Below are 25,672 nucleotides of genomic sequence, written 5' to 3'. Positions count from 1 at the left end.
CTCTGCCTCCCGTGGCTCCACCCTGTACGTAGAGCCCTTTCCCAGGCTCCTCTGAACTCCTGACCCCCGTCAGGAGTTCAAGGCCCTCCTCCAGCAGCAGGCTTCTGCCTGCGCCTCATCCCTGGTGTCTAGTGGGAGAGCTCTGCTTTCCTACTAGGCTACCTTCTGCCTCTCTCCTCCTTTTGCTTTGCTTTGCTGTCTGCCCTGCTTCACTACTGTCCCTTAGTGCTCCTTTTCCTCGTTTCTCTCTCTCACTCCGCGCTCTCTCTCTCTCTCACTTTCGCTCTCTCCCTCGCTCTCCCCGCCGCTGCCCCCGCAGCCCTGCCCCCTTTTTCGCACTATTTTTCGTGTCCCTCCCAGCTGTCCTCTCCTCCCCCCCAACATCCCTACTTAATGGCCAAAGGCAAGCTTGTCTGCGCCCAGCGACAGAAACCCAGGCTCCCGTCCCCCCCACCGCCGCCACGCACGTCTTAACTACGACGCCGCCACCCTCCGTGCCCTCAACACCGGCCCCTCTCCCGCCTGCCTTCAAGCCTCCCCGCAGACCCTTCTCCTGCAGGAACTGCACCTTCACCAGCCTCCACATCAACGACCCAACCACCAAGGCAGGACACAACCATCTCAGATGTATCCTTCTCAACACCCACTCCGTCCACAAGCACGCAGCAGAGCTATGGAATCTACTCGACTCAGCCTCCCCAGACGTCGCCTTCCTGACCGAGACCTGGATGAACACCTCCTCAGCGCCTGACATCGCCATAGCCATCCCGGACGGCTACAAGATCACCTGCAGGGACCGCTCAAACAGCAGGAGAAGGCATCGCGATCATCCACAAGAACACCCTCTGGATCATGACCAACACCAAGGACACCCTCAGCACTCCGAACACCTGCACTTCCAAATCCACACTGACCTGAACACCACCTTCTGAGGGACCCTTGTCTACATACCCCCCGCCCACAACAGCAGTTCAGCGACTCCATTACCGACAAAATCAGCATTCATACTCTCGCATTCACTGACTACATACTCCTCGGAGACTTAAACTTCCACCTCAAGAACACCAACAACAACACCGCCACCATGCTCGACAACCTCTCCAACCTTGGCCTCAAACAGCTTCTCACAACACCAACCCACTTTGCAGGACACACACACTCGACCCTATTTTCTCCACCAGCAATCACGTCTCTTTCAGCCACACCACCGAACTCCACTGGACAGACCACCGCTGCATCCACTTCTCCTTCAAGAAACCCACAACGGATCACCCACCGCAGTTGGAACAAGGTCACGGAAGAACAACTTATCTTGACCCTCTCCCAGAACCCACCCAACGACAGCACCGACACTGATGCAGCTGTCCGCAACTTCAGGCAATGGGTCAACACCTGTGCCAATACTATAGCCCCAATTAAGAATCCCTCCAACAGACCCACTGACAGAAAGGCCTTCTGGTTTACCACCGACCTCCACGAATCTAAGGAAAGCTGCTGAAGACTTGAAAGAAAGTGGCGCCAAGATCAGACTCTGGACAACCTCACAGCCTTCAAAAACACCATCTGCAGACACCACCAACTCATCCGAGCCACCAAGAGAACAGCCTTCAAAGACAGAATCAACAACAACGCACACGGCCACAAGGAGCTCTTCAACATCGTGAAGGAACTCTCCAACCCGAGCTCAAACACCAACGACATCCCGCCATCCCAAGACCTCTGCGACTCCCTAGCCTCCTACTTCCACCCCAAGATTGCAGACATCCACAACAGCTTCAGCACCCAGACCCCTCCGGCAACCACCAATACCACAGATTCACCTCCAACCAACCTCCTGCTCTCCTAGACCCCCGTCAACGACGACACCATCAAAATCATGAACACCATCCACTCCGGCTCTCCATCTGACCCCTGCCCTCACCACATCCTCTACAAAGCAAGCTCCGTTATTGCACCCCAACTACGGAAGATCATCAACAGCTCCTTCGAGTCCGCCACCCTCCTGGAGAGCTGGAAACACACCAGATCAACGCCCTCCTCAAAAAACGCAAGGCGGACCTAAAGGACCTCACGAACTTTCGGCCTATCTCCCTGCTCCCCTTCCCGGCAAAAGTTATTGAGAAGGCTGTCAAAAGACAACTAACCCGCTTCCTCGAGGAGAAACACACCTTGGACCCTTCCCAATCTGGATTCCACAGCAACCACAGCACTGAAACCACCCTTATCACCGCCACCGTCGACATCAGAACAACACTGGACGTCTGCGAAACTGCAGCCCTCATCCTCCTGGACCTCTCGGCCGCGTTCAACACTGTGTCACCACACCCTACGATCACGCCTCAGCAATGCTGGAATCCGTGACAGAGCCCTGGACTGGGTGACCTCCTTTCTCACTGGCAGAACCCAGAGAGTCCACCTCCACCAATTCCGCTCAGAGGCCACCGAAATCATCTGCGGCGTACCCCAGAGTTCGTCCCTCAGCCCGACCCTCTTCAACGTCTACATGGCCCGCTCACTAACATCTCCCGATCCCACCAGCTCAACATCATCTCATACGCCGACGACACCTAGCAGATCCTCTCCCTCACCAAGGACTCCGCCAAGACCTACCTCCACGAAGGAATGAAGGCCATCGCCGAATGGATGAAGAGCAGCTGCCTTAAACTCAATTCCAACATGACGGAAGTCCTCATCTTTGGCTCCACCCCCTCCACATGGGATCACTCCTGGTGGCCTGCCACTCTCAGAACCACTCCGACTCCCAAGCAACCTAGGATTCATCTTGGACCCCTCACTATCCATGACCACGCAAGTCAACACCATCTCCTCCTCCTGCTTCTACACCCTCAGCATGCTCCGAAAGATCTACAAATGGCTACCCACTGAAACCAGAAGAACAGTCACCCAAACCATCGTAAGCAGAAAGCTGGACTATGGCAATGCCCTATACGCAGGAACCACAGCCAAACTCCAGAAGAGGCTGCAACACATCCAGAACGCCTCATCCTGGACATCCCACTCCTCTGCCACACCCCAGACCACCTGAAAAACCTGCACTGGCTCCCAGTCAACAAGAGAATCACCTTCAAAATCCTCACCCATGCTCACAAAGCACTGCACAACACCGGATCAGAATACCTCAACAGACTACCACGACCCGGCATCTCCGCTGCGCCAACCTCGCAACAGTCCCATGCGCCCCCAGAACTACAACCGGCGGTAGATCATTCTTGCACCTCGCCACCAAAACATGGAACACTCTTCCCACCCACCTGCGCCAGACCCAAAACCTCCTTACCTTTAGGAAACTTCTCAAGACCTAGCTGTTCGAGCAGCAGCAGCACCTCTCCCCTTGTTCCCCTCCTCAGCGCCTTGAGACCCTCATGGGTGAGTAGTGCTTTTTACAAATTCCTGATTGATTGTTTGAATGATTTAGTTTCACGTTATCAGTGCCACCACACTAAGGCGTCAATATAAAGCGGCAAAGATAAACAAACTGTAGGTATTCACATTAGGTACTTTCCCCTCTTCATGCCTTCAAGAGAATTGTTTACATAAATTGCTGTCCCAAGAACGTCTTTTTATCGATTGTTTGGAAACAGACCTACATCAGGGGTCTGAACAGATCTGTATAAATGCACCTCACTTAGACATATAGTTACAGGGATTCCGACCAGATGCCATCGCTGCGATCGATGCTGCACGTCATCTTGACGCTGACCTAGTCTTTGTATCCCTACGGAGTCTGAGCTAGAGACCTCGTTCCAAGGTAACAAGGGTTGGGGGGCTCTTTTCATGGCATTGGCAGATTAGGTTTAACACACCCAGCTCTCTTCCAGGTTAGAGATTAGGTTAATCATGCTAGGGTATTAGGACAAATTTCACATCTTATGTTATTTCATGCTATTGCAAGATAGTGGGGGTCTTTGTATTAGTGACTCTTGTCTTCACAATTCTGTTTCTTGCATTGTTCATTATCGTAATCATTGCAGCCCATGCAACTTATTACAAATTGCAGTTTTGTTAAATAAAACCTATTGAAAACTTTACTGCATCTCCTTCATTGCCTGTGTTTGATTGAGACATGTTGTTCGCGTCTAACCACAACACTCCCTGAGATGTCATACTCTTGAGTCCATGCGTATAGGCTGCCACAAATTGCCTTTTACTGTTTGGGTTTTGGTGATGTGCTGCTTGTGAGCTGGGAGGGTTGGGACGACAGTTGAGACTTGTTCTAGGACAGGCATAGTCACCTGCAAACATAAGTACTGTCATCCTTAAACCAGCAGTATTGCATATAGCAAGAGTCAAACTAGGACACTGCTTTGGAGATTTGCAAAACATTTGTTTTGTTGTATGGTACTGGAGAATGCGTATATGCTTACTTACCCGTAACGAGGATCCAAAATGCTTTTTGGTTGACCAAGAAGGTAACTACTTCATTTGGTATGCATTATTGGAAGCTAGTTAGTTTAAGTGTATCCTAGGAGTACTATGTTTTGGTGTTGTGCTTGACATTCAGAGGTGTGTTCAAACTGTTTTGCTGAAGTTATGTAGCAGCACCACAGCCATGAAATAAGAAGCAAAAGGAGTTCCGAGACGGGTCTGAAATCAAACCAGTATATTTTATAGATCCAAACAAGCTGAAAACCTATTTTAGGGAACTACCAGGTCTCTCTCTTATTTTCTCTCTCTCTTATGGCCATATTCAACACCAGGATGGGGAATTCTACAAAAGAGGCTAATTTTTGGATTTCCGACTCCGTTCAAATAAAAGCATATCAATTTGGAAAGGACTACATTTAATTTGTAGGGATACACTTTTTAGACCCTCGAAAAATCCGTACTCACTATATCCAAGTAAATAATGGTATAGGAAGATTATAACTTGACCATAGCTAAGTAAAGAAAGTAGGCATACGACCTCTCTACATTTTCTTGTGTCAATAAGTTTACCCCGGTAAAAGTAGCATTTCTTAGATTAAAAGAGGAATAGCGGTTTAACATTCCCTTGTTCTAAGTGCTGATATGCAAAAACATGAACTTACACCCTGTTATGCCAACTCTACCTGTATAAAAGAGGGATTTGTCTTCTGATAAACCACTGGGATCCTCAAGAACAGATCACTCACTGTTGCACTGACTAATCAATCAGCAAATACCTGGAGAACTTACACCAGGGTCCATAATTCATCTCACAATCTTAACATACCTGCTATGGTAGACTACCAAATTTAGCAATGTGCTCTAAGAAACCAAATACAATGATTTTCAGAAATCACAGATGCTATAAAATAATATTAAGAAAAAATCTGCAAAGAGAGAACAGTGTTGACAATTTATAAGCAGGAAAGGAGACATTTGAGATATACAAGGGTAAACTGGGTCTTTTAGTCACTTTTTCTTGGGTAAGATGAAAGTGTGGGCAAGGGGTGACGTGTGGAAGTGTTAAGGTTTAGCATTCAACCAATTTCTCACCTCTAGGGATGACTCCGTCTCGTTCAATAATACGTGCAGACACTAGGTCACTGATAATGTACTGCAAGCGCAGGTGTTTGAACACTGGCACAAAAATGCACCCTTGCTCAGATTCCAGAAATGCCACTTGACCTTGATTAGACTCTATATCAACAAAGAAAGAACATGTTAAACCATATTTATGTCTCAGATCATACCGCTCAAAAAACATCAAGCGTTGCAAAACTGGGGAACATTTAACACCAAACAGGATCTTTAACTTTGTTCGATACAGTGCTGACAAATAAGATTTGAAGAAACTTGAGCGTTTCACTGTTAAACCTCATATTTTTAGATTTGCGGACACCATCATTTCTGTGTGTAAGTGTAAATACTAAGAAATTTAACAATCTAATGCGACTGCTGCAACGTTCCCATCCTGTGCACTACCACTGCATGCAGAGGAAATAAACATTGCACCTCCTGGGTGTACGTGGGAGAACATTCAGTGTTGGCAAGTTTCCTTTGATACAGAAATCCCAGGGGCCAATGTGGAATCACGCAAGCGTCAGCCCGCATAACCTCCCATTCCCATCAATGACTTTCACATACTGGGCGTTGCAGGCACCAGCAGCAGTTATGCAGTGCTTCGTGCGTCCAATGGGATTCCCACAACTCCTTCTCTCACCTTTCCTGCAGGCATCCATTGTTATGGTGAAAGGCACCACTGAAAAAAAGGAAAGTTGGGGACAGTGATCCTCAAGCAGGCTCATGGCATGAATGACGACCACTTCTTTCCAGGATCAAGATACTGCTCTCCCTTTTAAGCTGATGGGGCAGAATGAAACAAAGATGGTAACCAATGCAAAGATGACTTCCGTGGCCCTTCTAACTTGAGGCTGCTGGAAAAACAGTGTAGAATGGTTTATCCCTAACCGTAGTGGCAGTAACAAGATGGCTCCTGGTGAGGAGAGAAGTACACAAATCAGTGCTTTGATAGAGAAGCAGACTGGAACTGTCTTTAATCACCAACCAGCATTCATGCAGCTGAGGTGTTTGGAGGGACTCCTTCCCACAGGCTCAGATAGGCCAACTCGCATGGACTTGGAGGCTGAATGTGGGCATCAAAGAGAAAATGCATCCAGAGAGGCGCAGAGGTTTCCAAGTAGACTTGTTGTGAGGTTTAGTTACAGTGTTACTGTTGCAAAGTATCAGCAGCAATACACAATGTCTGGCAAACATCAAAGTAATGGGAAATTGTGCTTTTTCCACAACCCAACATGTATGAAGAAGGAAGTTAGAATAGTTGATTATGTGGACATGGATGTTTAGGACAGGGTTAGTGGGTCAAATTTGATTGTTGGAGGAATTGATCAGACTGGCCTTCCCTGTCCACATTACTCCAGGCAGGAAAGGCATTTTTGCTCCTGTTTGGCAGGAGATTAAAAAATGCTCCCGCCACATGGGATCAAACAAGTTTCCCTGCCCACGCGAGTCCGGGCAGGGAAACTACTGTATCCTGGGGCGGGGCTGGGATCCCCCCTCCCATCTGTCCCCTCCCCCAAAATAATTACAGGTGTCCCCCCACCTCCCCGAACACCCTCCCGGGAACTGGTCCATTCCGCTTTTTTTGTAAGCGCAGAGCCTACACCTTTACATCTTTTTTATTTTGCCGCAGATTTGCTTTTCCAACCACCATTCCTAGACAGTCAGGGTATTCCTATCCTGCCCCTATGATTTTTCCACTTTTATAGCAAGTCCCAAGTCCTAAGATGGCTTCAGTCACATTGTTGTTAGTGGTGGCAGCCAATCAGATCTCTGCAGGAAAATGTCTTGGGTCTGCGGAGCCTCTGTGGTGTAAAATGTACAAAGTTTTTTTTGTTAACATTAATTGCTTATTCCAAATCACAAATAGCACATTATCTGGACCAAGATCTAGTTTTCGGGACAGACCCCCATCTTTCTTTTGTCAGAAACTCATGGGAAAGAGTCCTTCTCACCAGGTTCAGACTAGGATCTATCCGTTACAACTTATGCTTCCTGCCTGGACAATATGAGCCATATGAGATAAAAAATTTGCCACTGTGACAAAGCTTTGCTCCAGACCTTAGAACACTTGGCCTTGTTCTGTAATTATGATTCACTTAGAAGAAGATTTCTTCTGCCCATTCTTAAAACCAAAGAATTTTATCAATATCGCCCTACTTTTTTATATTTACAATCGCTGAATGATTCCATGGTTGCAGAGACAGTTTCTAACTTTTAAAAAATGCCTTATGTTGGAACAAGATTATGAACTTTGGGCCTTAGATTTTTATGGCTTCTGGAGACAGAATATTTGATTTTTATTTAAGAACCCATGGTTGTGATATGGCCTTGTTTCTTTTTAACGTTTTGTGGTTTTTTAACATGTCTGATTGTTCGTTATATTAATTATGTAAATTGTAATGCTTTGTACTTTTATGATTATTTTTTTATAATCAAAATAAAGGAAATTCAATCAATCAATGGTGGCTGCAACTTTGCTTTCAGGTTGCGGCCAGCCAATTGGGGCCTTGCTTTTCACTTGGATCTGCGGATCCCCAGTGGATGGATCTGCATACCTAGGTATCTATATTTTATTTCCTTTCATTATGCCAAAAAATTACAAAAAGAGCTCTTTCTAGACCAAGATCTACCTTTCTGCTAAATTTGGTGTAATTTTGTAAACCAGTTCCGGCTGTAGCCGTGACTTGAAAATAGAAAATCCCCATAGACATTGCATCAGTGATTCACTACCAAACTTTCCACACATCGCCAAAGTTATTAGCAATAAAAAAAAGTGCATCTATGGGAAACACTGGTCCTAATTATAACTACTTACATGCTACCGTCAATCAGTAGCTTTATATATATATGGAAAATGTCACTTACCCAGTGTACATCTGTTCGTGGCATGAGACGCTGCAGATTCACATGCGCCCTCCCACCTCCCCGGGAGCCTGTAGCCGTTGTTAAGTTGATCTTGAACATTTGTAAAATTGTAAATATATCACTTTAAACCACATTATGTACATACATAGATTCACATGCTGTGCACATCCCGCCATCTAGTGTTGGGCTCGGAGTGTTACAAGCTGTTTTTCTTCGAAGAAGTCTTTTCGAGTCACGAGATCGAGGGACTCCTCCCCTTTCGGCTCCATTGCGCATGGGGGTCGACTCCATCTTAGATTGTTTTCCCCGCAGAGGGTGAGGTAGGAGTTGTGTATATAGTAATAGTGCCCGTGCAATGGAGTAAATATGTATGTACATAATGTGGTTTAAAGTGATATATTTACAATTTTACAAATGTTCAAGATCAACTTAACAACGGCTACAGGCTCCCGGGGAGGTGGGAGGGCGCATGTGAATCTGCAGCGTCTCATGCCATGAACAGATGTACACTGGGTAAGTGACATTTTCCATTCAATGGCATGTGTAGCTGCAGATACACATGCTGTGCATAGACTAGTAAGCAGTTATCTCCCCAAAAGCGGTGGCTCAGCCTGTAGGAGTTGAAGTTGTTTGAAATAAAGTTTGTAGTACTGCTTGACCTACTGTGGCTTGCTGTGTTGTTAACACATCCACGCAGTAATGCTTGGTAAACGTATGAGGCGTAGACCATGTGGCTGCTTTACATATTTCGGTGACTGGTATGTTTCCTAGAAAGGCCATGGCAGCACCTTTCTTTCTAGTTGAGTGTGCCTTTGGTGTTATAGGCAGTTTTCTTTTTGCTTTGATATAGCAGATTTGAATGCATTTAACTATCCACCTGGCAATGCCTTGTTTGGATATTGGATTCCCTGTATGAGGTTTTTGGAAAGCAACGAACAATTGTTTTGTTTTGCAAATTTGTTTTGTTCTATCAATGTAGTACATTAATGCCCTTTTGATGTCTAATGTATGTAATGCTCTCTCAGCTACAGAATCTGGTTCTGGAAAGAACACTGGTAGTTCCACTGTTTGATTTAAGTGGAATGGTGATATGACTTTAGGTAAGAATTTAGGATTTGTTCGCAGAACTACCTTATGCTTGTGTATCTGAATAAAGGCTTCTTGTATGGTAAATGCTTGTATTTCACTTACTCTTCTTAGAGATGTGATAGCAATTAGAAATGCTACTTTCCATGTTAAGTATTGTATGTCACATGAGTGCATGGGTTCAAAAGGTGGACCCATGAGTCGTGTTAAGACAATGTTGAGGTTCCACGAAGGAACTAGTGGTGCTCTTGGTGGGATAATTCTTTTCAGATCCTCCATAAATGCTTTTATGACTGGGATCCTGAATAATGAAGTTGAGTGCGTAATTTGCAGATAAGCTGAAATTGCGGTGAGATGTATCTTAATAGATGAAAAAGCTAACTTTGATTTTTGTAAGTGTAGTAGGTAGCTTACGATGTCCTTAGCAGATGCGTGTAATGGTTGAATTTGATTATTATGGCAGTAATAAACAAATCTTTTCCACTTATTTGCATAGCAATGTCTTGTGGTTGGTTTTCTAGCGTGTTTTATGACCTCCATACATTCCTGTGTAAGGTCTAGATGTCTGAATTCTAAGATTTCAGGAGCCAAATTGTTAGATTCAGTGACCCTGGATTTGGGTGTCTGATCTGTTGTTTGAGTTGAGTTAACAGATCTGGTTTGTTTGGCAGCTTGATATGAGGCACTACTGAGAGGTCTAGTAGTGTTGTGTACCAAGGTTGTCGTGCCCAAGATGGTGCTATTAGTATGAGTTTGAGTTTGTTTTGACTTAATTTGTTTACTAGATATGGAAGGAGTGGGAGAGGGGGAAAAGCGTATGCAAATATCCCTGACCAACTCATCCATAACGCATTACCCTGAGACTGAGCCTGTGGGTACCTGGATGCAAAGTTTTGGCATTTTGCGTTTTCTTTTGTTGCAAATAGATCTATCTGCGGTGTTCCCCATCTTTGGAAGTAAGTCTTCAGTATTTGGGGATGAATTTCCCATTCATGGATCTGTTGGTGATCCCGAGAGAGATTGTCTGCCAACTGGTTCTGAATTCCTGGTATGAACTGCGCTATTAGGCGAATGTGGTTGTGAATCGCCCAATGCCATAGTTTCTGTGCCAAGAGACAAATGCGTTGAGTGTGTCCCTCCCTGTTTGTTCAGATAATACATGGTTGTCATGTTGTCTGTTTTGACAAGAATGTGTTTGTGGGTTATTATAGGTTGAAATGCTTTCAGCGCTAGAAATACTGCTAGTAGTTCTAAGTGATTTATGTGAAACTGTCTCTGCTGATTGTTCCATTGTCCTTGGATGCTGTGTTGGTTGAGGTGTGCTCCCCACCCTATCATGGAAGCATCCGTTGTGATTACGAACTGAGGCACTGGGTCTTGAAAAGGCCGCCCTATGTTTAAATTTATAGTGTTCCACCATTGAAGCGAGGTGTATGTTTGGCGGTCTATCAACACTAGATCTTGAAGTTGACCCTGTGCTTGTGACCATTGTGATGCTAGGCACTGTTGTAAGGGCTGCATGTGTAATCTTGCGTTTGGGACAATGGCTATGCATGAGGACATCATGCCTAGTAGTTTCATCACTAATTTTACCTGTAACTTTTGTTTTGGGTGCATGGCTTGTATTACGTTTTGAAATGCCTGTACCCTTTGTGGACTTGGAGTGGCAATCCCTTTTGTTGTGTTGATTGTTGCTCCTAAGTATTGTTGTATTTGACACAGCTGTAGGTGTGATTTGTTGTAGTTGAGTGAGAAACCTAGCTTGTGAAGGGTTTCTATGACATACATTGTGTGTTGTAAATACCGTTCTTGCGTATTGGTTTTGATTAACCAATCGTCTAGGTATGGGAACACATGTATTTGCTGCCTTCTGATATGAGCAGCCACTACTGCCAGGCATTTTGTAAAAACTCTTGGCGATGTTGTTATCCCGAATGGCAACACTTTGAACTGGTAACGTACCCCTTGGAATACAAACCTTAAGTACTTTCTGTGGGAAGGATGTATAGGTATATGTAAATATGCATCCTTGAGGTCTAGTGTTGTCGTGTAGTCTTGTTGTTTGAGCAATGGGATCACGTCTTGCAGTGTCACCATGTGAAAGTGATCTGATTTGATGTAGATGTTTAATGTTCTGAGATCTAATATAGGTCTTAGAGTTTTGTCTTTTTTGGGTATGAGAAAGTACAGGGAGTAAACTCCTGTTCCTCTCTGATGAATTGGTACTAGCTCTATTGCATTTTTTTGCAACAACGTTTGGACCTCCAGTTGTAAAAGATCCGTGTGTTGTTTGGACATGTTGTGTGTTTTCGGTGGGACACTTAGAGGGAATAGTAGAAATTCTATGCAATAACCATGCTGGATAATGGCTAGGACCCACGTGTCTGTTGTTATTTCTTTCCATTTTTTGTAGAACTTGGTTAGTCTCCCCCCCACTGGTGTTATGTGTTGGGGATTTGTGACGTTGAAGTCACTGTTTATTTTGTGGAGTTTTGGGACTCTGGAACTTCCCTCTACTCTTTGGGAACTGCCCCCCCCCCCCTGCATTGTCCCCGAAAACTTCCCCGCTGATATTGACTCTGAAAAGTGGGTCTTGTTTGTGAGGTTGAGGCTTCTGTGCTCTGTCCCCGAAACACCCCTCGAAACTGTGTTTTCCAAAAAGTGCCTCTGCTCTGTGGGGAGTAGAGTGCGCCCATGGCTTTGGCCGTATCTGTGTCCTTTTTAAGTTTTTCAATAGCAGTGTCCACCTCCAGCCCAAACAACTGCTGTCCGTTAAATGGCATATTCAGCACAGCTTGTTGTATTTCCGGCTTGAATCCTGATGTAAGCAGCCATGCGTGTCTCCGTATGGTCACTGCTGTATTTACAGTCCTAGCAGCTGTGTCAACTTCATCCGTTGCTGACCGTATCTGATTGTTAGAGATACTCTGTCCTTCCTCCACCACTTGTTGTGCTCTCTTTTGGAACTCTTTGGGTAGGTGTTCTATGAAATGTTGCATTTCGTCCCAATGAGCCCTCTCATATCTAGCCAGCTAGGCCTGTGAGTTGGCAATGCGCCATTGGTTGGCTGCTTGTGCCGCAACCCTTTTCCCCGCAGCGTCCAACTTGCGACTTTCCTTGTCTGGAGGTGGTGCGTCTCCTGAGGTGTATGAGTTCGCCCTTTTGCGAGCTGCCCCTGCTACCACGGAGTCTGGTGTTAACTGCTGCGTGATGTACACAGGGTCTGTTGGTGGCGGTTTGTACTTTTTCTCCACCCTTGGAGTAATGGCCCTGCCCTTCACAGGCTCCTGAAACACCTGTTTGGAGTGTTTCAGCATTCCCGGTAGCATAGGGAGACTCTGATACTGGCTATGTGTGGACGACAGTGTATTAAATAGAAAGTCATCTTCTATAGGTTCTGCGTGCAGGGTGACATTATGAAACGCAGCTGCTCTTGACACCACCTGTGTGTAGGCAGTACTGTCCTCAGGTGGTGAGGGTCTCGCTGGATAACAGTTGGGGCTGTTATCTGATACAGGCGCATCATAAAGATCCCATGCGTCGGGGTCATCTTGACTCATTCCTGTATGAGTGGGGGACTGCATCATGGGTGGAGTGGCTACCGGTGATGGTTGTGGTGAGCGTTGTGGAGATGGTGGCGGAGTTACTTGTCTTGCCACCTTTGCTTGTGGCTGCTTGTCTTTTGCTTGGAAGGCAAGTTTCCTTTTAATTCGAATTGGAGGGAGAGTACTGATCTTCCCTGTGTCTTTTTGAATGTGGAGCCTCCTTTGAGTGTAATCTGGCTCCCCTGCCTCTAGTTCCTGTCCAAATCTGTGTCCCTGCATCTGTGAGGACAGGCCCTGTTCCTCGGTGTAGGAACTCTATTTCGGCTCCGAGGCCGGATGTTTCGGTATGGAAACCTTTTCGGCAGTCTTTTTCGGCTCCGAAGACACTTTTTTGCCTTTCGGCGTACTGATTTCTCAGTGCCGACTCATTTCGGTGCCGCCCTCTCGGTGTCGAGATTGCTGTGACCCGGTGTCTCGGGGTCGAGTCTGTTCTGTGCCGGTATCTCGACCGGAGTCAGATGATTTCGACACATGCATGCCCTTTTTCGGTGCCGATGCTCGGTCACCTATTTTTCGGGTTAAGCCATGGCCTGCTGGCGGTGGCGTCCCCTGGGCTTTAGTGGTTTTTCCGTGAGTTTTGTGTTGTGACGTCTTACTCACGGTTTTTGGCGTCTGTTCGGCTTCGACCTCGTCCGAGTCCGAATACGCAATGCAGAAGGTTTCTTCTTCTTCCTCCAAGTGTTGTTGTCCTGCCGGCGCAGACGCCATTTGTAGTCTTCTTGCTCTTCGGTCTCTTAACGTCTTCCTCGACCGAAACGCTCGGCAGGCCTAACAGGTATCCTCTTTGTGTTCTGGAGACAAACACAAATTACAGACCAAATGCTGATCTGTATAAGGATACTTGTTGTGACATTCGGGGCAGAAGCGGAATGGGGTCCGTTCCATTAGCCTTGAAGACGCACGCGGTCGGGCCGACCAGGCCCCGCCGGGGAATTGAAAACCCCGAAGGGCCACCGGAGCTCTTCCAAATTCGGTGTCGATCTGTTGTAACTAACCCGATACCGAACGCAAACAATACCGTCAAATTTTACGAAATTTAACTAACTTTCCGAACCGAAACGCGGAGCGAAAAGGAACACGTCCGAACCCGATGGCGAAAAGAAAACAATCTAAGATGGAGTCGACGCCCATGCGCAATGGAGCCGAAAGGGGAGGAGTCCCTCGATCTCGTGACTCGAAAAGACTTCTTCGAAGAAAAACAACTTGTAACACTCCGAGCCCAACACTAGATGGCGGGATGTGCACAGCATGTGTATCTGCAGCTACACATGCCATCGAACATACATACATATATATATATATATATATATATAATTTTATTTTTTTTAATGTGCAGTTCTCCCTAAACTACTGTAAAAATAAATAGAAAACCATAAATTTCTCTAACTATTACTTTTATAAACATGTAATAGGTAAGAAACAAATATAAAACCCAATACTTACTTATATATAAGGCCCAAAACGCAGGCAAAGTGTGATTAAAAACTACACGCCGCTTAAGTTTTATGTAGACAGACATTAGCCAATCAGATACTGCCTTCTTATTGGCAGGTGCCGCAGTATACAGTGTTGTTACACAATATATTACTAAGTATGTTAACACAAACTACTTACACTATTTACACCTACTACCCAAAATTAGCATTTGCAACCTCAGAATCTATATTCCTGACACTACAACCGTTCACCCACTTTCACTCTCTGTCTACTGGACACTATTCTACCCTATTTCTCTCCACTGTTCTACTATTTGCTACTACACTCCACTGTACACCACTCCAGCCTGCACCACTCCGTGCCACTCTATTACCTGCTATTCCACTGAATGCCTCTACACTCTATACCACTCCACTCTACATCACTCCACTGTACACCATACCACTGTATACCAATTTACTATATGCTCTTCCACTGTACTCAACTACACTTGACAGAACTCCACTATACGCCACTCCATTGTACACTACTTCATTGTAAGTTGCTGCACTGTATGATACGCCATTCTACGTTACTCGACTCTAAGCTATTCCACTCTACACCTCTGACCTGTATGCCACTCCACTGTACACTACTATACCGTATACCAATCCACTTTATGCTACTTTAGAGTATGAGATTCCACTGTACAGTAATACACTCTACGCCACTCAAGTTAACACCACTCCTTGCTAGTCCACTCTACAACATACAGCACTCTACACTATTCCTCTGTATGCCACTCCACTCTACGCCAATCTACTGTTCGCTATTTCACTGTATGGCACTTCTATGTATGCTACTCCAGTTTACTGCACTCCAATTCAACTGTTATGGAGTTATTTCAAGTAACTATAAATTGTGCTCTAAGGTAACTATAACTCGTGCCCCTGACATAGGAGCCTAACTATAACATCCCTGTAACCTGTTTTTTTTAAATTCTATTTCCTATTTATAATGTCCCTGTAACCTTTGTTTTTTTGTGTATGAATTTCTATGTTTTTTTTAATGTAAAGTAATTTTTATTACTATACGTTAATCCAACCACAACCGGCACGGCCGATGTTGGCTGAAGGGCATGGCCTGTGACCAACCCTCTATTACTTCCAACCCCACGCCAATTAGAATGAGAAATGTTATGACAAATTGAAAAAAAAAAGTATTTGACAAGTAAAAAGAGTGAGATCGCCTTTCAGGGTACCTGGTAGAAATGTAGAAAAACAGACTGCTGGTAAGTGCCTGTGGTTTCAGGACATAGGCCTGGGGGTTTGGTCAGCACCGAAGTGGCCACAGGTCAGCACCAAACACATACCCTCAGCGGCACAGGGATGGCCAGGTGCAGGGTGCAAATACAGCGTCAGGCGCCCAATGCTTTTCACTGGGGGTACACCGGGGGTAATAAAGATGCTGCAGGCTGGGTCCAGGGGGTCAGTTACGGACAACCCAAAGGCTGAACAAGTAAGAGAGGACTTTGCTGGACCATCGGTTGGATTCCCCAAGGCCAGGGGTTGTGGATGCAGGAGTACTTTTGGGCGTCAGGAATCTTCGTCTGATCCGGTCACGGTCAGGTCTTCTGGATGCAGGCTGCAGGCATCATTGTGCTGGCCAGGTGGGGTCAACCTAGGGTGGACTCAAGGATGGAATCGCCTGGGGACCTTCTGTGGACTGGTGGGCCACCTGGAATCGGGACGTGGGCACTTGTGCAGAGTGGGCACAGCTCGCAGATCGAGGGAGTTCTGGAGTCCCTTTGGAAGGTTTCTTCAGGACAGGGCTGCTGTCCTCAGGAGTTCTTGGTCCTCTGCTGGGCAGGCAGTATTCTGGTGGTTTGTAGAGGTCGCTGGTCCTGCAGGATGTGTCGCCTTTTTGTAGCAGGAGTCTTGAAGCTACAGGCAGGCCAGTAGGGCTGGGGCCAAGTCAGTTGTCTGTAGTCTTCACTGCTGGGTCGGCTCTGCAGTCCTTTTTTCTTGAGGTCACCAGAAATCTGGTGAGCAAGGTTCAGGGGTGCCTGTAAATACTAGATTTAGGGGTGTTACAGGGATCAGAGGGCAGTGACCAATGGCTACTGTCCCCTAGGATGGCTACACCCTTCCTGTGCCCACTCCCTTTGACGAGGGGGGACACATTCCAATCTGTACTGGCTACTCTCCTCCAAAGCAAGATGGAGGACTCTGCAAGGAGGGGGTAAATTCAGCTCTGGACACCTTAGGGGTGGTCCTAGCTGCAATAGTCACTCCTCCTTATTTTAACTAATTTTCCTACCAGACCTGAAGCCAAAAGTGGGGCTTGGTCCAGGGGCTGCCAGGCATCTCCACTCACGGGAGTGTCCTGGGGCACCGTAACAGGAGGCATGAGCCTTTGAGGCTCGGGGTACTGTAATAGGAGGCCTGAGCCTTTGAGGCTCACCGCCAAGTGTTGCAGTTCCTGGAAGGGGTAGGTGAGAAGCACTTCCACCCAATTGTTCCTGACCGCAGAGACTATAAAGGGTGTGTGTGTGTGTGTGTGTGTGTGTTTTGTATGTAAGTAGCTGTGTGAGTGAGTGAGTGGATGTGTGAGTGACTATACTGGTGAGTGACAGGGTGTGTCGGTGACTGTATGGGTGAGTTAGTGTGAGTATGAATGACTGTATGCATAAGTTAGTGGCTGTCAGTGACTGTATGGAAGAATGAATGTGTGAGTAACTGTATCAGTGAGTGGGTGTGTGAGTGGCTGCATGGGTGAATGAGTGGGTGTGTCACTTGCTATATGTGTGAGTGGCTGGCTGTGTGAGTGACTGATGGATGAGAGTGTGGGTGTGTGAGTGGTTGTATGGGTGAGTGAGGGTATGTGTCAGTGGCTAGTTTCTAAGTTTTATTTTTTATTCTATTTCCAAACTATACCATCCCTATAACCTTTATTTTTTTAGAGAATTTTTTTGTTTGTTTAAATTCTATTTCCTAACTATAACCCACCAGTAACTTTTGCTTTTTTGAGTGAATTTAAATTGTATTTTGTAACTATAATCTGTATGGTTTCAAAATGGGTGTGCAAGTGCTTCTATAGGTTGGTAAGTGTGTGTATGAGTAGGAGTATGGGTCTGTCAGTGAGTGTGTGAGATGTTTTGTGGGTCTGTGAATGGGTGCATAAGTCTCTGAGTAGGTGTGTGAATGAGAGCATGAGTCAGTCAGTGGGTTTGTGAGTGGGTGCATAAATCTGACTTGCTGTGTGTGTGTGTGGGTGCATGAGTGAGTGGGTCTGTGAGGGGGAGCGTCTGTCTCAGTGGCTATGTGAGTGGGTGCATCAGTGTAACAGTGGGTCTGTGAGTGGATGCATCAGAGTCTGAGTGTGTCTGAGTGGGTGCTGTGATGCTATTAATTGTGTTTGACCAATGACTGTTTCACCACTGTGCATATTAGTTGCTCAATGTTCACCAGTAGCACATTATATGTTTTGTTCAGTTTAGCTGCCTATTGGCTTTAACATGGAGTTAGCCATTACATTCTGTATTCAGTTTAGCTGCCTATTGGCTTTGACATGGCATTAGCCATTACATTTTGTATTCAGTTTAGCTGCCTATTGGCTTTGACATGGCATTAGACAAATTCTGTATTCAGTTTAGCTGCCTATTGGCTTTGACATGGCATTCTGTATTCAGTTTAGCTGCCTATTGGCTTTGACATGACATTAGACATTACATTTGCTATTTAGGTTAGCTGCCTATTTGCTTTGACGTGGGGTTAGACATTGTAGTTGAGACATTGCAGATGAGCTGTGTTTTTCCACAAGATGGACCAAGCGGTTTTCTTCACACCAGAACTTAGCTGATAAGAGCACGTAGATTTTGTGTTTACCTCGCAATCCAGTCTGTGAGCTCGGGGGCTTGGGAGAATTGGCCACTCTCCAGGGTCCTTCGGTTCTCACACTGAGTTTGCTTTTAAGGATGACTCTGGGCTACAGCAGGGTAGATTGAATCTGCTTGACTTTAGACAGGAGCTAGACGTCAGTTGCCTGTCTTCCGTTTGGGTAGAAAATCTCTTTCTCGCAGTTGACCGGAGTCATCAACTTGCAGACCACAGAAAGATGAAGCTGAGCTATAGGCCCTACGGTGATGAACTTTGACTTTTATGCTTTGAAGTTATGCTATGATATAATCACCTATATTTGCTGTGTACATTGCAACTGAGAAATACTTTGATATATTTTGCTGCGACTACTTTTGAACGTGTGCTTCCAATCTACTAATTTCGTCTCTCAGGAACCTTGTGGTGGAGAATTAATGACAATAAATGTCTTCTTTAAACTCAGAAGTGCATTCCAGAGAGGTTCTGTAAGCTTGGTTATGAGATAAGAGGGAAAGCAGAACAGGTGCGTAAGTGTGTGAGTGGGTACATTAGTGAGTGGGTGGGTCTATGAGTGGGTGCACGGGTGGGTGCAGTGGGTGTGTGAACGTGTGCGTGTATTACTGGTTTAGTCAGTGAGCTTGTGATTGGGTGTATGTTGTAGCGTTGCTCTACTAACGTAACTTGAGTCATGGACTTTTTTTTTACTTTGTTGACGTTAAGAAGGATGTTCTATATAACATCCTTATGTAAGTCTTTTTGTCACATTATCCTCTATCACATAGGGCTAAGTTTTTAAGTTAAGGTAACGGGCAGGCGGGGTAAGCAGGTATTGCCTGCACAGAGTTCCAGTTGCATATTAGCAAAACAATGTTTTAAGTATAATGGCAATTTTCACAACAACACTGTTGTTCGCCACCACGTCGTGCTTTGTGAAACATAGTTTCTGGTGATGCAGTTATAATCACAACTATAGCGTGCTTTTTAAAAGTGTGATACACATATGTAAACATATTTTTTAGTACTTGACATCAGTGTATGAGGGGTTTGTAAGTGGGTGTGTGACGGTCTGAGTGGGTCTGTGAGTTGGTGCCTGAGGGTGTGAGTGGGTGTGTGGGTGTCTTAGTGGGTCTGTGAGTGGGTGATTGTCTAAGTGGGTCTGTGTGTGGGTGAAGGGGTTAGTGAATTGAGGGTCTGAATGGTTCTGTGAACAGGTACTTCAGGGTTTGAGTGGGTCTGTGAGTGGGTGTGTGAAGGTCTGAGTGGGTCTGTGAGTGGGTTAGTGAGGGTATGAGTGGATGTGTAGGTAGGTGCGTGAAGGTCTGAGTGGGTTCGTGAGGGTCCGAGTGGATGTGTGAGTGGGCGCACGAGTGTCGGTCTGTTAGTGGGTGTGTGAGTGTCTGAGTGGCTCTGTGAGTGACTGCATCAGTGTTTGAGTGGGCCTCTAAGTGGGTACATGAGCGTCTGAGTGCATCTGTGTGGGTGCGTGAAGATCTGAGTTGTTCTGTGAGTGGGCGTATGAGTGAAATTATTGGTCTGTTGGAGAGTCAGAGTAGGTATGTGAGTGGGTTTGTGAAGCTCTGAGTGGGTCTGCAAGTGGGTCAGTATATTAGTGAGTCTGTGAATGAGTGCATGAGTGTCTGAGTGGGTCTGTGAATGGGTGTATAGGTGTCTGATTAGGTCTGTGAGTAGGTGCATGAGTCACTGAGTGGCTCTGTCAGTGGGTACATGGGTGTCTCAGTAGGTCTGTGAGTGGATTTATGAGGGTCTGAGAGTGGATGCATGAGCATCTCAGCGGTTCTGGGTTCATGAGGGTCTGGGAGTGCCTCAGTGGGTCTGGGAGTGGAAGCATGAGGATCTGAATGAGTGTGAGTGGGTGCATGAGGCTCTGAGTGGGTCTGTGAGAGGGTGTGTGAGAGTCTGACTGTGTCTGTGAGTGGGTGCATGTGTTTCTGAGTGCTACTATGAGTGAATGAATTTGTGTATGAATGACTGAACCTTTTTTAAAAAAAAAATATATCGCTGATATCCGCAAATACGTTGCAACATTACATAGGGGAGCGCTGAGCATCGTGGTGTATTCACAAATATTGTGCTTTGTGAAAAGAAGATAATTCTATGGTCATCTATTTACCCTCAAAGACCCCTGTATCACAGGCCTGGGGTTAGTGTACCTACACCCTGACCCCTTATGCCATTTTCATTTAATTTTTTTGCCCTGGGGACTGTGTCCAGCTATCAAAAATGACAGCCGCAACTTTCTGGTCAGGTTGGGCCAGTCAATCACAGCATTCCTGTTGGTGCACACATTTGTTGTGAGAGCTGCAAAAATGTCACCACAGATCAGCAGCCCTAGATTTACAAATTAAGAACATGGTAACCGCACATTGTTTGGCCCCCGCCCCCTTTCCTTTTTTTCCACTTGACGGATCACCCTGAAAGTTCCTGTGTGCAACAAGAAGAACAACACATTTTTTGAAAACTTTCGTGTAGATTCATCAAACGACGCCAAACTTAGACTTTCCAAAAAATGCCTTTTCTATTGAAATATGGTCCTAACTACAACCACTGCTGCTGACAGCTAGGTAGTTATATTTAGGACCTAGTTTCTAGAGAAAAAGCGTTTTTAGTTTTGCTAATAGCTTTGGCGCCGTTTGATGAATCTTTACAATATTTTCAGAGGTGTGATCCGTCAAGCGGGGGATAGAAAATAAGGGGGCCCCAAAACGCTTTTCCCCCCATTAATTTCCCATAGCAATTTTGAACAGCGATAGCGCCCAAACCACTGGACGGAATTACACCAAATTTTGCAGAAAGGTAGCTCTTGGTCCAGAAAGAGGCCTTTATGGTATTTTGTGTAAATTCGTTCAATAGTTATACAAGGGAGTGTTGACAGCCCTTTGGGGATTCAGCTTCAGCTGAGACGCCCCCCAAAAAATACAAAATAAAAAAAAGGGTCCAAGGGGTCAGGGTAGGCGCATCCTGCCCCCTTAGCTTTGGTGCTGGGGTGCCAGGGACCCCTCCCCACAGAGCAAATAAGCATTTTTGTAATGTAATCAAAGGTGTCATAAGTGGCATAATTTGTGGGTAATTAATTACCAGTACATGGTGAGGGCACCAGTTATAGTTACCTTCGGGCACGAGTTAAAGTTAGTTGAGTTAACTCTAACTATACCTAGCGAATTTTTAAGGTTTTGTGCGTTTAAAATGTGAGCCTAATTATAACGTCCCTGTAACCTTTGTTTTTTTCAGTGAATTTCTATGGTTTTTTTTAAACGTATAGTAATTTTCATTACTATACGTTAATCCAACCGCCGCCGCGCACGGCCCCTATAACCACCTAACTTCACCAATGTGCAGCAGAGGTTGCCCCCCCAAGGCCTGGCCTGTAGCCAGACCCTGCGGCCAACCTTCCTAACCACCCAACCCCATACTGCGCATTATCCTTTGCGATGTGCATGGCGAGAGTTGTCCAGGGCCTCACTGGTTGTGAGAATAGGTATGAGTGTGTATCTGGCGGTGAAAGTGGTTGTCTAATTGTCTGTCTGGGAGTGAGTGCATACAGCAGTGTTTCAATGGGTGCATCAGTGTGTGCGTGGGTCTGTGAGTGGTTGCATGAGGGTGTCAGTGGGTCTATAAGTGGGTGTGTGACAGCCTGAGGGTGGGTGTGTGTGTGTGTGTGTGTGTGTGTGTGTGTGTCTGAGTGGGTGCGTAAGGGTCTGAGAGGATCTGTGAGTGGCTGCATGAGTGAGTGGGTGTGTAAGTGTCTGAGTGGGTGTGTGAGTGAGGGAATTGATTGAAAGCGAGAGAGGGAAAGAAAATGAGAGGGAGAAAGTTTTTTAGTCTTTTATGTCTGATATACTTAGAATGAGATTTTTCAATCCAATTTCAAATAAGAAAATTTATATTTAAAAAAAAAAAAAGAAAAGTATTTTTTTTTATTTAAAAAAACAAATGTTAATGAGACCAGCTGAACCGCGACCGTCACACTGAGTTACGGGGCATTTGTTTTTTATACTTTCTTTAGGCCTTTAACGGCTTTATGGGACCACAGAGGAACCCTGAGAGGCTCCCCGGCACGCCCTACATATTTGTTTATGCTTTTAAAAAATATATATATATTTCTGGGCCCCCCCGGGACACAGCAGGATCTGGCTCAGGGCCATTAGTGGCTCCAAAAGAATAGCCCTGAGTGTGTTGGTCCTTGGGGCTTGGAGGTCCCATAGGGAAAAACCCTTTCGTTTTTTAATCATTCGCCCCGGGAGTTGGTGGTCACGTGGCAGCAGGGGCCTGCAAATGAATTGCTTTTTGTCCCTTTGGCCCCTACTCTATGATGTAACCAGGGGCATATTAAAAAAAAAAAAAAAAAAAAAAAAAGGCAGGAGAACGCTTTTTTTTAGTACCAGTGCTAAGGGGTCAGGATGACTCTACCCTGGCTCCTTTTATTTTTTTTCGTCTTATTTTCTGGGACTCAGATGAAACAGAGTCCCAAGATGGCTGCCAACAACTCCTTTCTGAAGTGTTCTGAGCTAATCAGCCAGAAAGTATGAATAGGTTAAATTTTTCTGAGGAAAGGCATTTTTTGTTCTAACTGTGGCGCCGATAGACAAATGCACAAACTTTGAAAGAAAAAAAAAAAAAGATCTACTCTTTACTCTTGCAGTAAAGGCAGAAGGTATGGATAGTTTAAATATTTCAGAGGAAAGGCATTTTTTGTTCTGTGGCGCAGAGACGAATGCACAAACTTTGCAAAAAAAAAAGGGATATCTACTTGTTCATGTAACATTTCATGGTAATTCATTGAGCAGGGGAAAAAGAAAAAGGAGAGCAGCGCAAAGAACACATTACTTACCTTCGGTAATGATTTCTCTGGTAGAGACATTCTGGTTGCAGATTCCTTACCTTAGAATTTCCCCCAGGCGGTAGACTGGATCTGGAGAGTTTTCGAGCAGCACCTTTGCACACCGTTAGGTGGTGTCAGGTGACTCCACATCAGTCGCTGGCGTTGTGGTCCCCGTGATGATGTCGGGTTGAATATAGGAACCGACTCGGTGTGGTGATGTCAGTTTCTTTTCACGACTTTCCATGCCAAAGTGCGGAGCCATGAAGAACACTGAAGTGGTGCACCAGAGCTAAGGCCCTAAAAGAGGAAACCCTATCCCTAGAAATCAATTCACAAGCAGGGAGGATGGGTGGGTCGGTAAGGAATCCGCAACTACAATATGTCTTTACCAGATAAATCATTACCAAAGGTAAGTAACTTGTTCATCTGATAGAGACTTCTAGGTGCACACGCCTTACCTTAAAAAAAAGATACCCAAGCAATACCATCCTCGGAGGAGGGCTGTGAATCAAAACATACGAAAAGTCCTGCAGGACCGACCAACCAAATTAGCCATCTCTGCAGACCTGACTGTACAGGCAGTAATGTTTAGTAAACGTATGCAAGGACACCCACATTCCTGCCTGACAGATGTCCAAGCCAGGAACTCTGTGTGCGAATGCTCTGGTAGCAGCAGTTGCTCTAGTTGAGTGAGCACGCAAACTCTCTGAAGGTTGCTTCTTTGCCAAAGCACAGCACATTTTAATGCAGAGAAGCACCCATCGCCTTCCCTTTCTTCGCACCCACATACCCAACAAAGAGTTGTCCGTCCACATGGAAATCTTTAGTGCGATTAAGATAGAACGCCAACGCGCTTTTTGGATCCTTGCTGTGGAGTCTCTCCTCCTCATGAGAAGGATGTGAGGGTGTGTAAAAAGTATGCAAAATGATGGATTGGGCCACGTGAAACGGTGTGACAACCTTGGGAAGGAGGGAGGCCCTCGTGCGTAGCACTACTTTGTCAGGATGTACAGACAAAAATGGAGGCTTTGAAGAAAGAGCCTGGAGCTCACTCACTCTGTAAGCAGAGGTGATAGCCACCAGAAAGATAGTCTTGAGGGTAAGGAGCCGCAGACAACAATTTTGTAACAGCTCAAATGAGGCACACATTAGGTAAGTGAGGACAAGATTAAGGTCCCACTGAGGCATAATAAATGGAGTGGGGGGATACAAATGAGTAAGACCTTCAAGGAATCTCCCACCAATAGGGGATATGAAAAGAGAAGGTTGATCGGGCAATCTAAGAAAAGCTGAGATGGCCAATACGTAGCCTTTATGAGTGTCCAAGGTAGAACCCTGATGGGCTAAGGAAAGAATGAACAAAAGGACCTCAGAAAGAGGGGCAGAGAGATGATCAACGGACTTGTCCATGCACCATGCCACAGATTTATGCAAACCATTTATTGCATATACCATTTTGGTGGAGGGGTGCCTGACTGCCAAGATAACATCGCAGACTTCGGGTGGAAATCAAAAGCTGTCAACTGCCGCCACTCAATCTCCATGCAAGGAGGAGGAGACTGGACAGGTTCGGGTGAAGAACTGTCCCCTGCTGCTACGACAGAAGATCCTCCCGAAGGGGCAGTCTGATCAGAGGATCTGTGGCCGTGCTCAATAGCTCTGGATACCATACTCTTCGTGCCCAGTCCAGAGCCACAAGAATGACTTGGGCCCGGTCATTCTTTATCTTCTTTAGAACTCTGGGAAGAAGTGGTATTGGCGGAAAGGCGTACAGGAGGCCTGAGCTCCACTTGAGACGAAAAGCATCACCGAGCAAGAACTGCCTTGGAAACCCCAAAGCGCAAAACTGCTGACATTGTGCGTTCTCTGCACAGGCGAACAGATCTAACCAAGGCTCTCCCCACTGCTGAAACAGGCCTTGTGCAACCTCTGGATGGAGACGTAATTCGTGATAGATTATGCATCAACGGCTAAGTATGTCAGCTCTGCTGTTCAGAGAGCCAGCCAGATGTTGAACCACCAGAGAAATGACCTGATGTGCCAGCCAAGCTCAGAGGTGCAGTGCCTCTTGACAAAGGGTCCAGGCCCCACACCACCATGTTTGTTGCAGTACCACGGTGGTGCTGTCTGTGAACAACTGCACCACTTTCCATTCGATGGGGGGAAGGAATGCTTTCAATGCAAGTCTGTGCGCCTCCAGCTTCAGCAGACTGATGTGAAGTCCAGTCTCCGCCAGAGACCAGAGGCAGCTGATCTCACCTCTCCCATGTGGCCACCCCATCCCAGAAGTGACGCGTCTGACACTATTGTAAATTCTGATTGAAGAAGGGAGAGGGATCTGCCTTTGACCCAATCCTGATTCGAAAGCCACCACTGGAAATCTTTTGCAGTCCCCTCTGAGATCTTGACCATGTCAGAGCGATTTCCCTGATGCTGCACCCACTGGAACTTCAGGTCCTGCTGCAGAGCGCGCTTAT

The 25,672-nt window shown here is 45.9% G+C and overlaps 1 protein-coding gene across 1 annotated transcript in view; it reads right to left on the bottom strand.

The window, feature by feature from the left end:
- GMCL1 (germ cell-less 1, spermatogenesis associated) overlaps positions 1–25,672 on the bottom strand; it is a 556,440-nt gene that overhangs the window by 256,859 nt on the left and 273,909 nt on the right. The window contains exon 9 of the mRNA XM_069214203.1: positions 5,479–5,622. Within this exon, the coding sequence (XP_069070304.1) occupies positions 5,479–5,622 (144 nt within the window). The remainder of the gene's footprint in view (positions 1–5,478; positions 5,623–25,672) is intronic.

Source organism: Pleurodeles waltl, chromosome 11 (assembly GCF_031143425.1).
Source record: "Pleurodeles waltl isolate 20211129_DDA chromosome 11, aPleWal1.hap1.20221129, whole genome shotgun sequence".
NCBI classification, from domain to species: Eukaryota; Metazoa; Chordata; class Amphibia; order Caudata; family Salamandridae; genus Pleurodeles; species Pleurodeles waltl.
The sequence above is the reverse complement of the archived record's forward strand: the minus strand, read 5'-3'. Positions and strand labels throughout refer to the sequence as shown.